At 42.4% G+C, this 15682-nt stretch overlaps 1 protein-coding gene across 1 annotated transcript; it reads right to left on the reverse strand.

Annotated features, from left to right (window-relative positions):
- Positions 1–5386: 5386 nt before the first annotated feature.
- Positions 5387–14725, reverse strand: ASAH1 (N-acylsphingosine amidohydrolase 1). Its single transcript, XM_048509420.1, has 9 exons — positions 13647–14725; positions 13500–13545; positions 12268–12412; positions 11294–11348; positions 10639–10720; positions 9699–9830; positions 9216–9339; positions 8100–8156; positions 5387–6680 (listed from the first exon to the last, which is right to left on the reverse strand). Exons 3-9 carry the CDS (start codon positions 12385–12387, stop codon positions 6591–6593), a joined length of 660 nt encoding a protein of 219 aa, XP_048365377.1. The 5' UTR covers positions 12388–12412; positions 13500–13545; positions 13647–14725; the 3' UTR covers positions 5387–6590.
- Between the last annotated feature and the right edge of the window lie 957 nt (positions 14726–15682).

The following is a 15682-nucleotide window of genomic DNA, read 5'->3' on the forward strand; positions in this document are numbered from 1 at the left end:
GCTTTTGCTGAATCTAAGCATAAAAACCGGGCCATGAAATGCTGCATTATCTCTTGCTTGATGCTACTTTGTTCCACTTCCCAAAATACAGGTGCTATTGATTAGTCCATGACTGTGCAATTTTTTCTTAAAGAATTGAGCCCAAATAGTTCTCCAGAGTTTAATTTAAATATGAATTGTCCTTCAAGTTGCAGTAATTTCTGTCTGATGTTTTGACTGGTGTCTGCTCTTTTAACCGTAGCCAGGGCTTTAATTTCAAAAGCATCTGGAGCATTTGTAACCAACCAAGTCACCCCAAAATTTCACAACCTGGATATCAGAAGGTCCTTGAAGGCTTATCTCATCAGGACTCCGCCACTCTGAAAGTCTCATTCCTTGTTAATCTCAGAATCACCCCCCAACAGAGGGAAAGCAGTCTCTAGCAGGACGATTAGCCTTTCCCTCAAGTCTTGCTTCATAGAGGCGTACAGGGTCATGAAGCTGGAACCCCCTACAGGCATCATGGCCCACTCCATCAGAGGAGTGTCAGCCAACACCGTGGTTTCCAAAAACGCATCCATGGAAGAGATCTGTAAGGCCGCTATGGTCCTCCTTTTTGACCTTCATCAAACACTATAAAATCGATTTCTTTAGCTCCTCTTATGCAGCCTTCAGACACAAGGTTTTGTTGCATGTTCTGTCTTCTTACGACGATGACCCACCCAACTAATGGGACACTGCTCTGGGAGGTTCCACAAGATGTCCTCTAGCTCAGGGGAGAACGACCATTGGTACTTACCCATGAAGGGCTCTTCTCCTCTGAGAGTAATGAGGATATCTTGCCCTCCCATGTCTTCGTCTTTCTCTCTCCCTCTCTCCCCCTTGCTATGGTTTTTCAACCCATGGTCACTAACAGCTCATATCCTTGCAGGTAATCTACATTGTTTGTTAATGTTATTCCTTGTTGTTCCTCTTCCCGGTCCCTAGTTGTAATGGGATCAATTAAACCCCAAGTTTAAGTTATGTTTTGGTTAGTCTTAGTTGTTTTAGGCTACTGCCTCTTGGAGTCTGAAAACTGGAGCAAAGGGGGCGGTCCTGCCACACAGGAAGGGGAAAAAAGTTCATTGTAGTTAGAGAATCACTGCAATATAAGACCAAAGAGTCTGTTTTCAAGCAACCCTGCCTTTTTGTTCGCTTACAGGGACACTTTGAGTTCCTCATAGATGTTTATAAGTGATTCTGCTGTTTGAGCTGCAAGCCACATAGTGTATAATTGTGTTTGCAGCTTATATTGCTGGGTGAGACAGACCTTTGTTTCAATCTAGCAGGGCAATGTTTATACTATTTGCCCCCTTTCATAAGGAGTCTGTTTACCCAGACAGAAAGAAGCATGAGATAGTGCCACAACACTCAAACTCTCATTGTTGTTCTTTCTGTTTATACAATCATTCTAGTTTACAAGAGACCACACTAGGAAAGAAATCCTTCTGGTTTGATCTGCTCCATGAATTACTGGTTCTCAAGATACAAGCACTGCGAAGAAAGGACAGCTCCACCAACAAGTTTCACGGAATTCTTTAAAGCTGCTGAAATCAACAGATTGCTTGATCTTTTGGGTAACAATTAACACAATAAGCAACCCAAACATACCTGAGGGCCAAGTGGCCAAGCTTTTGTGGTTTTCTAACATTGCTTAGTCAGACACTGAAAACCTAATTACCTCTCTTTGCATCCAGGCAAAATGAATGGTGCAATGAAAATTTCACTTATTGAGGGTAAAGTCTGAAATATAACCTTGCAAAGAAAAGAATAATTTCCCTAAGGAAGTTCCCAATCAAAACCCACGCTTTATACTTCCTTGCTTCTTGGCTAACATTCAAATCACAAGCTGCTGAGAGGCACCTTTCAGGTGAGTTGTTCCATCCTCTTAGGAAACCGGGCTGTATCTCACACCCATAATACCTAGGGAAGATGAAGTCTTGATTGCTAAATGAACACACCCAGCTGAAAATATGGGAAGGGAACTGCAGTGTAGGCTGTCGGGCTCTGAGAACTCAGCTATCAGAAGAAATTGCCCAACAACACAGAATTAAACTCATAATTATCTGAGGCTGTTCAGACTGATCTATATGGTATGCTTGTCCATGTTCAGTCATCAGGGGGAAAAGCAATGGTTAAGTTCCCATTTAGTTCCAAGGGTGGTCTCTGTACTTCAGGGGACCATTCTGTCTCTGTACTTCAGGGGGCCATTTTCTTTTTCCACCAGGCAGTGGTCTGGCAACAAGAAATGTATTTTACAGCTCAAACTGGCCTTTTCTGATTGGCCCATAGTAATTGGTATCACCTAACAGTACTTACTTTTTACTTACGCAGACATGCATTAAGAGTATTATATCGCTACCGATATGCATATTTGCATATTACATTTGTAATACTGAAAATCCAAGGATGTGTGTAAAGTGTATGTTTCTTACAGCTTTGAAAACACCTTTTTAAACGCAGTTTCACCCAGAGGGAAAAATGAGTTGTGTCTCCATTAAAATCGCTTTAGGGCCAGATCTATAGTGTGCTATCAATTGGTTACCCTGCTTATAGACCTGTTACAGTGTCACTTTTGTATGTGAAACACCATGAACAAGAAGATACAGAAACAATTGTGAATAGCTTAACCTGGAATGAACTAAAATGACTTCTATGTGGAAAGTCAGCATCCCTACAAAAATTAAACTAATGTTGAAGACCTGGAAAGCAGTAAATGTAACATAACTTTACTTATTTTTAAGCATCAAAAATAATAATATCAGGATAAAATAAAGTATCAGGATAAAAATAATATCAGGATAAAATAAAAATAAAATAATCAGGATGACTTAGTCAAGTCCATTCTCAATGTTCAACTCTATTTGCAGAGATTTGTGCTAATACTAAAACTTCTGAGTTGCATGATTTGATTGGGGCATTGTATTATAGCCACTTCTTGGAATTGAGATGTTATAAAACTTAAACCAAATATCAAACCAAAAGAACAAAACCTGATAGTATCAGACTTTAAAGGGGAGGAAGGGGCACCCTTTTAGTTCCTTTTAGAAAATTATTCTCTGCAATATGTCCCTGTGCAGAAGATACTCAATGACCAATAGTTACAGGTAAGTGCAGCCATTTTCATGATGGCTTATGCTTCAAAGTATGTATTTCCTTCTGTAGTTTCAATATCAAAACAGGTAGGGACCAAACCCTTGACCAGGATGGCCCAGACTGGCTCTATCTTTTCAGAACTTGGAAGCGAAGTAGGGTTGGCCCTGGATACTATTTGATTGGGAGACTTCCGAGGAATTCCAGGGTTGCTATACAGAGGAAGGCAATGGCTAATCGCCTGTTGGTTTCTTGCTTTGAAAACTCATCACATTTGACTTTTGCTGAACATACTTTACAGAACAGAGTTAGTGGTGAGTCAATAAAATTATCTACTCTATAAAATGCTTTGCTAATTGTCATGACAGTTAGATCATGGCGATCATATCCTATCCAGCAGCATCATGAGTCAGCAAAAAGGAGAGATCTGACAGCTGGAAAACAGCAGTCAGACTGGCTCAAACCAGATGCAAGTGACCTTTACAATGATTGGTGCAACTGTGTATATAAGCAACTCCTTTGTACTGTACCTGTGTTCCTATTGGAAACAAGTGCCTGGCGGAGCACTTTGTTGGACTGTTTCATATCTCTGTATATATTATCGTGTACATATAGCAACTCTGTGGTAAAAGCCTTCTTTGGAAAGAACCTGCTGTGTGGAGTGTTGCTTCTTCGTCCTGGAGGTGGGAGGCTGCTGTATATGTCAGTTGTATACAGATGAACACTTGTTTACTCTGAGTAGTATCACTCTAGTCTGCTGTCACTAATTAAATTACCCCATCAGTTTGACAAGTGAAATGATTATTCCTAAGGCTACCTAGTGATGCAAGCCTTGGCCTGTAAAGACCATTGAACTCTGTGTGCACAACTTCTACATTTGATAGGACTGAACACCCTAGTTTGGGGGTCCCCCAACCCTTTGCAGTTCTGACCCAGCATGGTGGTGCAGCCACAAATGGCTGCCACAGGAGCCAGTCAAGGCTGCTACAGCTTGGTAAAGATCCTTATGCTATGGTGGCAGCTACTGCCAAAGCAACATTTTTGAACATCTTCCCAGATGATCAAATCCCCAGTGGCCAATCAGAAGTTTTAGTGGGCAAAAGCCACACCTGATCCTACCCACTTTCTAAAAGCATTGGGGGGCCCTGCTCTAGTTCAACTGGATTTGCTTGTTTCTCTACAAACTTAATATGTTGATCAAAGCTGTCGTATTTACCAGAGGCACAACATTCTTAAAACCAACTGTTTGTTTAGACCTGTCGGATTTAACTAAGTCACGTTAGCATAACTTCATTCTTCAGGTGTGGAAAAATAGACCGTAGCAAAAACTATTAAGCTTCACGCAGTGCTCTACCTTGGTAATCGCCACACAATAGTATATATTGCCAGAGAAACCAGGACAAGTCAATCTTGCTATGGCAATGGTAGACTGTGACACCAGGAGTTTCATTTGGATAGAATCTAGTTCTCATGACTGCAGGGAAAATCAATGGGGATGTGTGCCACTTAGGTATACAGCTGCTAATTGTCAGAACCGATCTCCCAGTAACCAAATAACCAAGCATATTAGCCGAGCAAAATTTTAAAAAGCAGCCTAACAAGCAAGTACTGTTTGTTTCCTTGAATCACAATGATAAAAGAACTCACTTTCTTTCCTATGAAAGAAAGCCTACAGATGGAAGAGATACAAGTCTGGCTGCTGTTCTAATTAGGGGTGTAACACACAGTCAAGCTTCAGATTCCAAATGTTGAGTCAAGCCGCAAAAAATACTGCAATATAAAGTAGTGTTGGATTAGTAAAGAGGAATCTGGTCTCCCTAGGTTCATCTTGCTTGCAGGAAATGTTTCACAGTTGGATGTTGCAATTTGACCATTCAGAAAAATTCTTTGTATCTAACTCAGGAGTGTGAATGGATACACAAACTTTCTAAAAACTCTGTGCCCATATCAGAAATAACTTGAGCAGTCCACATTTTATTCCAGTTCACTAGGGAACATGAAACTTGACATGGAAAAGCTAAAGAATAGAAGATCAGATATGCTATATTTCTTGTTTTGCCTATCAGATCTGAAACAGTCCTTTCTTTAGATACTGGCAGGTTGCTGTATTCCAAGTGTGCAGATAGGTGACAACACAGGGCTCTAGAACTGAGGTGAATGGGAAGGATATGCAGAGAAATGCAACAACTAAGGCTTGCCTTTCCTTTTGTTATTTCACATTCTCCCAGAAGCTCAACATCATGCCCACAGGAACACAAGAACAATCTGAAAGACATTTTTCTCCAATGTATTTTCTTTAATTGTAAAACGAAAATCAAGAACACATGAAAAGGCATATTTGTCAAAATATTAAGTAGCAGCACTGAAGCATAGGTAGCCTCAACAAATTATCAGGGGTCGGGACAAGAGCAAGGTATTGTTCAGTGACAAGGAGTGGGATCCAACTGCTTCTGCAAGCATACCACGAGGCGGAGCTGTTCTCACACACAGCACAGTTCACAGGCCACTGCTCTAGGTCTTGATATCAAGCAGACCACAGAGTGTGGCAGAAGAGGCAGGTAGGACCTGAGGGCCTGATGGTACCACTGCCAGGTGTGCGTGGTCCACCAGGTGTGCGTGGCTTCAAGTTAGCTACCCAGCAACTTGAGATTATTTGCTTGCATTAAAAAAAGAGTGAATGCAACAGTGACCAGGCCCTGGTGAACAGAAAAGGAGTGGTTACATCTTTCCTTCTCTTTCTGCTAGAATCCCAATCAGACTTATTATCTTTCAAAGGTCAAGAAGCCTGTGCTGGTTGTCCCTCAGTAAACACTGGGTAACTATCCTAGCTTAGTCCCCGCCCTCCCCCAAAAAGAAAAAAAAATCACAAACGGTGGGGACAGCTCTGAGTTGCTTTTCACCCTGAGAAGAATTCTGTGCTGCTTTCTGTACAGGCTGCGCTGACCGTTGTGTAATCTCTCCTTCTTTCCCAAAGGGCCAGAAGAAGTCATACAGATAGCCTCACAGCAACAGGTCAGTGTGGGGGAGAGAGAGAGAGAAACAGGAATGGAGGAGTAACCAGGGAACAGCAAAGACTTCCTTAGCCACTGACAAGGCTGCCTGCTTTATTTCACCTTCAGTCTTAAAATAAACCCCTGGACCTGAATCGAGTTTGCACAATAACACATCCTCTAAAACCCTAACAGAGACAGCTGCGGGAGCAGGAAGAGGGATCCAAGGGCAATTGTTTCATTCATGGTAAGCAGACACTTGAAAGTAAGAGTGACAGGACATTCAGTGCCAGTTTGCTGAACTGTAAGCAGTTAATGAAGCAGGATGTTTCTCTCTTAAGACACACTTTCCCCAGGCAGAGGAAGCCAAGAGCTACAGTGGATCATCAGTGCATGAGAGACTCTGCAGGCTAAGGAGGTTCTTGGCTGAAGAATAATTGCCATCTTGTCCACCCTGGAGAGCATTCATTCCTCCGGCAAGCTTACTCCTCACCAGGGACTACAGGGATTTGGACAGTCCCTCAGGTAAGTCTCCATAACATTTTCCGAGACGTCCATCAATGTTGTAGAAACAGTCAACTAATAAGGAGACAGGGGGGGGAAGTATGATTTAAATGTTAGCAACTTCTGCCTAAGATATTACAGCAAAACATCGATTACTTTCCCGAAAGAAACACAAGTCATCACAAACAAATGCCATGCCTTCGCAAAGCCACACATAAAACTCATCCGTATCTTTGTCACTGGCAGGGAAATGTTGGTCAGGAAATGCAGCGCTAGTAAAATTTGGAAAATCTGGAGCAGCGATCCACATCGTGGCACCTGGGAGCACCAGGAGGCCACCGATGCATTTGTTGGAGCCCATTTGATTCTTGTGAATAATAGGAAGGGTCTTGAATGGAACAGAGGGAGCTTCAGGTCGCTCCCTAGCAGCTGACTGACTAGTAGACTGCTGAGCTCACACCAGGCGAGCACATCGCAGCCACGCAGCCTTGCCTTAGCCATAAACAAAGAGTTCCTTATGTCTGTGGACTTGGAAAATGCTCTATGTAGAGAAGCAAACCTTTCTCTTGCTCTAGAAACTAAAGCCAGCAGTCTCCCAGAGAGAGGCACTAGGGCTCCTTCCGCACATGCAGAATAATGCACTTTCAAACTGCTTTCAGTGCTCTTTGAAGCTGTGCGGAATGGCAAAATCCACTTGCAAACAGTTGTGAAAGTGGTTTGAAAATGCATTATTTTGCATGTGCGGAAGGGGCCAGAGTCTCCGGCATAACACCTTGCACAGCTAGCAACGGAGGTTATTCTCCCCCTCTTTTTACTGACGCCCCCGTAGCAGACCAGGGCCAGCAATAAAGCAGGAATAAAAGGAGGGCTGCCGAGGGCAACACGAGGTTATCCAGACTGCCAATCTGTACATTGAGCAGAGTCACGAAATGCACCTTTTGCTTGCCTGGCACCACTTTGGGGTGCATACATGTGTTTTGCCAACAGAAAGCACCCTCTTGAGAAACTCCTGGCATAAAAAAATGCCAGTTTTCTACATACAGGGAGATTTTCCACAGGGAAGCATTAAAAATATTTTTCCAGGCGTAAACCAAAGTGGTGCGATATAGTAAACAACAGCACCACATAGCAGTATTCAACTAAATGTATTAACTAAACTTAAGAGGGTCTTCCAGTTTCAAAGGGTCAGGAGAAGGACGTGGCCCTTTGCAACAGAAGGGGCAGTATTCTATATGGCTCCACATTTCAAAACAGCAGCACAATCTTCTCCCACCCCACCTGGAAGCAGCGTGGGTAACCTTTTGAAGTCTGTTGGATTTGGAGGGTCACTCCAACTTTGGAAGTCAAGTAGGAGGTAGAACTACTTAATTGTTAGATTACTGCATGCAGCTGAAGCCAAACATGTTTCATTAAATACTACTGAAGAAAGTTCAAAGCAGGTTTTCAGGCTGAACGAAATGTCAACCCATGAATGTACGAATGGGAAAAGATTACCTTATTAAGGATAGGCTTTGTGGAGAGAACATTGTACAAATTTGGTAGCGAGACATTCTGGAGAGGGGAAACAAAAGTATACAGGCTGAAATTAGCTGGAAACTGAAACAAAAAAAGGTAGCAATTTCTGTACTAACCTTGCACATGATTCTTATCTCCCTAATTTTCTTCTCAACTAGCCACCATTACTGCACAGTGGAAATATGACTGAAGTCCCTGGGTTCAAACTGTATCTCCCCCCATGCCCTGCTGGGTGATTTCAGGAAACTACCATGCCATACATGCATATTCATCATATTACTGAGAAAACATATGACAGTAACTCAGAACGGTCAAGTATTCTTACAAAAACAAGAGACCCTTAGATATTCTTTATGGTTGGCTTTTTCCCATACAAAGATATCCCTGAAAGGAATTTATGCTTCCACTAAAATTACCAAATGGAAGGCTGCAGAGTCAGCATTACAGAGTTGTTCTACCTAGGGGAGAGAGCAGAAGTGCTAACTTTGGTATCTTGGTTCCTTGGCTACTTCTTTGGAAGCCTTCATAATGGATCTTAACTTCATTGTCACATCTTAAATCTTGGAAAGTAAGATGTTTGCAAGGCAATCCTAAACTGTGTTAAACCCTTACAAGTCTACTGGAGTCAATGGGCTGAAAAAGGATTACTGTATATACTCGTGTATAAGTCGACCCACATATAAGTCGAGGCACCTAATTTTACCACCCAAAACTGGGAAAACCTATTGACTCTATAAGTCTAGGGTGGTAAATTTCAAAAATAAAAATAGATACCAATAAAATCACATTAATTGAGGCATCTTATAAGATCCCCACAGAAGCCCCAGCCCTTGGCTGCTCTGACAGAGCATTCGCCTGCTGGGGGCTGACCGAGGTGGGGAAGGGGTGTGCCGGGTTGCCGCCGCTACGAAGAGTTCCTGAATTACTGGTAAATGGGACCCTCCCTTGCGTAGAATTCGAGAAGGAATTTTTCGGCACAAAAAATGTACTGAAAAAGTTTACTTATACGCGAGTATATACGGTACTCAGGGTTGCTCTGTTAGAAAAGTAATAATGAAATCTGAAAGTGACTATTTTCACATTCTGCGAATTTACCTCTTGCAATGTTTTGTTCAAACATTTCATTGCTGGAGTTCTGCGATCATCCACAACTAATGGGACCTTCCAGCGATCGTAGTTGGTTTCTAGCACGTACCAGATGCTGTTCTTTGTATCCAGGCTTAAAAGAAGGATAAATAAATCTTAACATCTATTTTCCATCAAGGAAGCAAAGCAAAAGAAAACAAATCAAATGTGTTACCAACAGAACTCAGCTATCTAACATAAGACTTCCACCCCAGATTTAACATCACAAAAATACTCACTGGTATTAGCAGCCAGAATTCATTTTTCAGAGAATGTATTTCATGAAAGAGAGAAACTGACATAGAAGTAGAGAGAATGTACCCCCAAACCCTTATAGAGAGATTAATGATGCTGCCTAGTATGTGGCTGACAATCCATTCATTCAAGCAGTCCTGATGATACACAAGCACATCTGATATGTGGACAGCGAGATATCACCCAAAACATACTTACTTCCAAACATCTAGGGCAGCAGTTCGGGAACGTGTAATCACACATCCCTGTCCAGACTTGTTTCCTGCCAATATGAAATAAGCTGGAGCCAGCAGTCTTGTGTTGGCAAGTTTGTCCTTTACCTCTTCATAGCTACGGGCGACAGAAACAATGACATGAACCAACCACATACAATACACAGAACGTGATGAAGCCAAGGTCTTCAATACCCAGGGCCCAGAAACTAACATCAGGTTTGGGGGTGTACAGCATGGCCTAGGACACAAGAGCAAGCACGATCCAGGCCCAAGAAAATAAAACTGAAGACAGGCAAGGAAAAGTTGAATAGTTGATTCATTGATAGCATCAAGGGAGGCAGACAGACCACAGAAGATCCTTTGAAAGCCCCAGGAGCTTCATTTGACACTATCTACTACATCAATTCACCTTCATGGACAAAAGAGGCTATAGCATTCAGGCTGGAAGCTCTCCTGTCTGTTTCTAGTTTGCAACCTTTCAGTCAGGGCAGACAAGAACATCTCTCTCTTCTTGCTTCTCCCTCACCTTTCCCTGCCCCAGGAATAGTACTATTTGCACTATGAAGATGCTGGGATAGAGGTGATACGGCATGAACCAAAAGACATATAGCTTGGCAGATTGATAGCCAGACCTCAGTTGGTCAGAACGAATTCTTCACTTTGCGTCAAATGTATCAAAACACTAAAGTGAAGTAGTTCAAAAGCTGGCTGGAATGGAAATACTCTGCCCATTAATACAAGACGATTTATTTCGGCACACCTCATTTCTTTGGTCTATGATGGGTATTAAAGGCCCTTAAGGAAAGCCACAATCTCTTGATTTTTTTTGAGACAGGCATTGTAAAAGCATTATATAACTGAAATTTATTTGCACCATTGGTACTGTATTTGTAGATAAGGTACTTCAGAAATGTAAGTATTACCTTGTACCATTTTCCAGGACAGTTCTAGTAAGGAAGCTCATCCACCAACCATCTCTCTTCCCAAAGATCCACTCAAAGACTCCTGCGAACAACACAAGCCAGAAGAGCTTCAATACACAACCTCTTTACAGTACACTTCTATGCATGCTTACTCAGAAGTATGCCCTACTAGGTTGGATGCTGTCTCACTTTTCTGTAGGTGGAAGGGGTGTGTGATTTTTCACTGACCCCCTTCCCCCACAGACCCCCAAGGGGAGTCACAGGAACAGCAGAATGGGGGGAGGGGGAGGAAGTAAGGAAGACATGGTGTGTTAACAGAAATCCTCATCAGCAGTAATTTTCAGCAGGATCTACAGTATTCAGTGAGGCTTTCACTCAGGTTTATGTGTGCACGATTGTAACCTTAGACACCCAGCCCTTATCAAGTTTACCAAGTAGGATAATGGACAGATTTGTTTCCAGATAAACATGCTTGGGTGTGTAATTTCTGTTCCATGAAACCACTTAATGTCACATGCATCATTGTGATTTCTTCAGTCTGTGCTCATTTCCAGTATAATGGACTGTTTGAGGCTATGATGATAATGCAAGTAATTTACTCATTTAAGATTAAGAGCATCCCTAAAAGATTAAAGGGGTAAAAACGTTTACTCACCAATGTAACCGCCATCAATACTGAAACGCTCATTCATGGTGAGAGTAAAAATGCCCTAAAAATGTCAAAATAGCAAATACAAGTTATATTTGAAGCAAAGATACTGACATTCAACAATTAGCCTCTGTATCATCTTGTATGGGATGGGCAACCAATGGCCTGGGCCAAGGAGGCTTCTCAGTGGCATTGGGAGGCTTAAAATTAAAAGAAGCCTCCCCGCTGCTGGTTAAACTAAACCCATTTGGTTTAACAGACTTACGCCGGCCTTTGGGTGGTGTTAAGACTGGAGCCCCAGCTGTTGGCACAATGGGGCGAATGGCTGGAAGGAAGCTGACTAATATCGGCTCCTCCCCCAGTCATGCTTCTGGACCACCCCACTATGCCAGTGGCCGGGGTGCAGGGATGCTGGTGTGGCGTCCCATTGCTGGGGAGGGTCATGGTGGCTGCCCGCCAGCGTATTCACTTCTCTGCCTGGCTGAGTGCCCCCAGGAAGGACAAATCCACAGACACAACCCTGCACTGCTCCCACAGGTAGATTCTCTCCCATCCCTGATAAGGCTTTTGGAAATGTAAGACATTCATGTGTTAAATTCTTCAAATGTCTGAACTGTGGGGATCCTTTATACTTCATACACACACATTCCAGCACAAGGTAGTGGGGCACGATGCCAACATCCTTGTGCTCCTGCCACTGCTGGCGTAGCAGGAGTGATTCAAGGGAGGAGCTGACATTAAAAAAAGGTGGTGCAAGTCCATTAAGCCCAATGGGCTTTCCTGACAGCAGGGAAGCTTTCTTGCGTTGCAAGCCTCCCCGCACTTCCAGAAAGTCTCCATGGGTGTGGTGGCCCGGGGTGGCTGTTATACCTGGCCCTTTGGATGGGGCTGCCACTCTGCTTTGTGAGGTATGGCATTACGTGTCTCTGAGAGACATTTTAAGCAAAACAATTCTTGATCATGCATAAAACAGTTCTTACCGGTTTGATTCCCGATACCATTCCCACGTAGCCTGCCAAGTTGGCAGAACGAAAGACTGTCTTATTGTTTCTCTGAAAGTCCAGTGACACCATCAATGGTTTCAATTTCTGTGTGACCATCCAAGTACTGTTTTTAACATCCCACCTGCAAAGACATATTACCTTTATACATAGTGTTTGTGTACTTAATCCTGCTGAAAAAAATGTGGCTATCCTACAGCAATGGAGACACGGACCACTTGCTAGATGCTTAAAACCTTTTCATTTTCATGCCCAAAAATGAAAACTGGGGTTTGTGTACTTGGAAACCACAAATAAAAACTTACTCCATCCTCAACCAAACTGGACAACAAGAAAAGCTGACTCTTCTGACCTGAAAGTTTATCCTAAAAAGGAGTGGGCGGGCTCATTTGGAAAGTCCCTGATTGTCTCTTACCCTGTATGGTCACTGACAGCCATAAACAAGCTAAGCAGCTCCAGAAGTGAACCTACACTTTCGCAGTCTTCACCATAACATGACTCCAAGCCAAGCCGACCCCACAGTGGTGCCAGGATTGGACCGGTGATGTGGCTCAGCTTGACCTGGGGCTGTTTTAACATCCCTCCTGTGAGGAGAATCATGAACCCATGCAAAGAACTGCATCCCAAGCTTCAATGACAAATCACGCTTTAGATTCAAAGATTTAACCAAATACTGGCCATGTTACCCACAATGCAATGATTACAGTCATTGCACAAGCTAGTTAAGATGGGTAAAGAACTGCTTCCAATGAGAGCAGCAGCCCTGTGTCTCCTCCTCCCCCCCTTCTTCTCCTAATTCTTCACAATATAATGTGTAGCATGGCATGGAACCAAAATGTGACAGACCGTGTACATTAGTTATCCATACAATCCCAAATATGTCACAAGGTTACTGAGAAGAAGAACAGTAGGTTTTTATACCTTGCTTTTCTCTACCTTAAGGAATCTCAAAGTAGCTTACAATCACATGATCTTCCTCTCCACACAACAAGCACCTTTTGAGGTAAGTGGAGAGAGTTCTGAGAAAATTGTGACTAGCCCGAGAGGGGAATTGAACCTGGTTCTCTAGATTAGAATCCAGCATTCTTAATCACTACAAGGCCTTTATCCTTTTCAATTACCACAATTATAAAAGATGCATCAGGATAATGAAGGGTCTGATTGATTGATTAAACTGGTAGTTACAAAAACGTCTCATCAACATTACATACCCAAGAAAGAGCCCAAAATCCAGATTTCTGGCATGATACAGCTTCCCTGGTTTAGAAAAGGTGGTGGAGAGACAAAAAGATTGTTTAGATCAGTGATAAAAATACTTTAAACCATTTAAAGAGGAACAGTGGCTAAGCAGTCCTTACCTGTGTGGTCTTCTGCTACTATTGAAGTGCACACAGTGAAGATTTCGTAGAAGACATTAAATATAACAACGTCACCTGAATAAAAAGAGGTAAAGAGATCTCTAAATAAAAAAAAACTACTGTTTTCATTGACTATTTAATACAAAACTCTATTCAAAGCAGAAGGGAAAAACGCAGCAAGTAGTAAACATTTTCAGAACCTAAGCACACACAGAATACCAGAAGGCAGAACACCAGAAGGACAGAATACTTGAGGGAATTTCACATACTTTCCCCTCATTTTCAAAATGCCAGCTCACAAACCTTTGCTGTTGGCAAGATGTTACTTGAGGACAAGTTATGCAAGTGACTGGCAACTGCTATTTTCACTCCTCTATGTAACATCTGAAGCTGCTCATTTCAGGTTTTGAATTAACATGCTAATGACATGCTTCTTAATTATATAAGATAGGAAGCAGAAAACCTTTAATCTGGGGATCAGCCTGCAGGGGCAGGCATGGACTGTCTCAAATACTTTCACACCTGAAGAGAAAGCACAGTGCACACTAGTTGTAGGTTTGCTCCTAACGAGATTTCCCTCTGGAGGAGCAACGTCTCATTACATCCTCCACGTGAACCAAACTACATTCCACTGGTGCATTTTCAGCTTGTACTTGGAGCACTCCTGGAAAGCAAAACCTTTTGTGGCTTGCAGAGCGACTGGACAATCCTACTGCAGCAACAGTAGTCTGAATATATAGTCTGAAAAAGAGAGGAGGGGTTCCTCTTTGATCCCCGGGGAGCCTATCTTGGGGATCATGGGACCTGCACAGACAAAAGCCACGTGGGAGGGGGGGGAGGCTAAAGGAAAATAATTGGGTGATATAAGCTAAAAAGCTGGCTGGATTTAACTCACTGTTTTGTCAGCTCTGTTCAGTGGTCAACCAAAACTATTTTAATTGCTTAGAGCAGCTGTAAGATGTTAAAACATCCTATCATATACACAATGTGAAAACAGTAAAACATAACACAGATGTTTGTTTTGGCAATGAAGCATATCAATCTCCATAGATTCCATCCTACGCATACATAAGAACATAAGAACTAGCCTGCTGAATCAGACCAGAGTCCATCTAGTCCAGCACTTTGCTACTCACAGTGGCCCACCAGGTGCCTTTGGGAGCTCACGTGCAGGATGTGAAAGCAATGGCCTGCTGCTGCTGCTGCTCCCGAGCACCTGGTCTGCTAAGGCATTTGCAATCTGAGATCAAGGAGGATCAAGATTGGTAGCCATAGATTGACTTCTCCTCCATAAATCTGTCCAAGCCCATACAGATCTGGACAGCAAATCTGACTGTTCTCAATTTATTTCCATCAGAAAGTTAAAACTTCAATCAAAGGTCCTGCCTTCAGGTCACAGCTTCCTTCACTGGCAAATCACAGATTGATTACTGTGCTGACCTGAGATCAACATCTTCAGTTCCAGCTGTACAAACATGACTCTAATGATGCCATCTAACAATTCATTTAAAAGTCATACCTTCTAAACAGGGCTCTAGGGAAATGTTTTTAAGCACTAACTGGCATGGGTTGAAATATTAAGCACCATTTTTAAACAAACAAACAGGAAGAAATGGCTTGATGTTTGAAGGGCCAAATAAACTCAAAAATACACACGTTGCACTCTGGCTGTGTCTAATCTTATATATTGATCTTACATATAATTAAACAACTTAACACTTCTATTTGTATTTACATTTCCTTATTTCTCTGACAAAGTTCTTAAAGATACAGCATAAGTCTTCCAACTCTGATAACTAAACATAAATAATCACTTAGTCCATTCAATTCTTTGTTCAGAAACAAAGCTTCAGTTCCATATAGTCCATATTCCAATTCTGTAGGTTCTACATAAAAATGTCTTGCGGCTAAAAAGTATAGAACGTGCTTTTTTCGTATGTCTTCCTCCCTAGTATGCCAGTAATGTTCCAAAACAACTTCCAAACAGTTCTTTGGAGGCTTCTAATGGGTATATTGGCTCCTCTTGTTAAGAGTTG

Source organism: Sphaerodactylus townsendi, linkage group LG10 (genome assembly GCF_021028975.2).
Source record: "Sphaerodactylus townsendi isolate TG3544 linkage group LG10, MPM_Stown_v2.3, whole genome shotgun sequence".
Classification (NCBI taxonomy): domain Eukaryota; kingdom Metazoa; phylum Chordata; class Lepidosauria; order Squamata; family Sphaerodactylidae; genus Sphaerodactylus; species Sphaerodactylus townsendi.

Coding starts and splice junctions, on each gene's coding strand:
- ASAH1 (XM_048509420.1), bottom strand. CDS start 12,387: ATGGTCACACAGAAATTGAAACCATTGATGGTGTCACTGGACTTTCAG. Junction 9,340..9,698: donor GCTGCCCTAGATGTTTGGAA/GTAAGTATGTTT, acceptor CCTTCTTTTAAG/CCTGGATACAAAGAACAGCA. Junction 8,157..9,215: donor TGAACAAAACATTGCAAGAG/GTAAATTCGCAG, acceptor TCCCCTCTCCAG/AATGTCTCGCTACCAAATTT.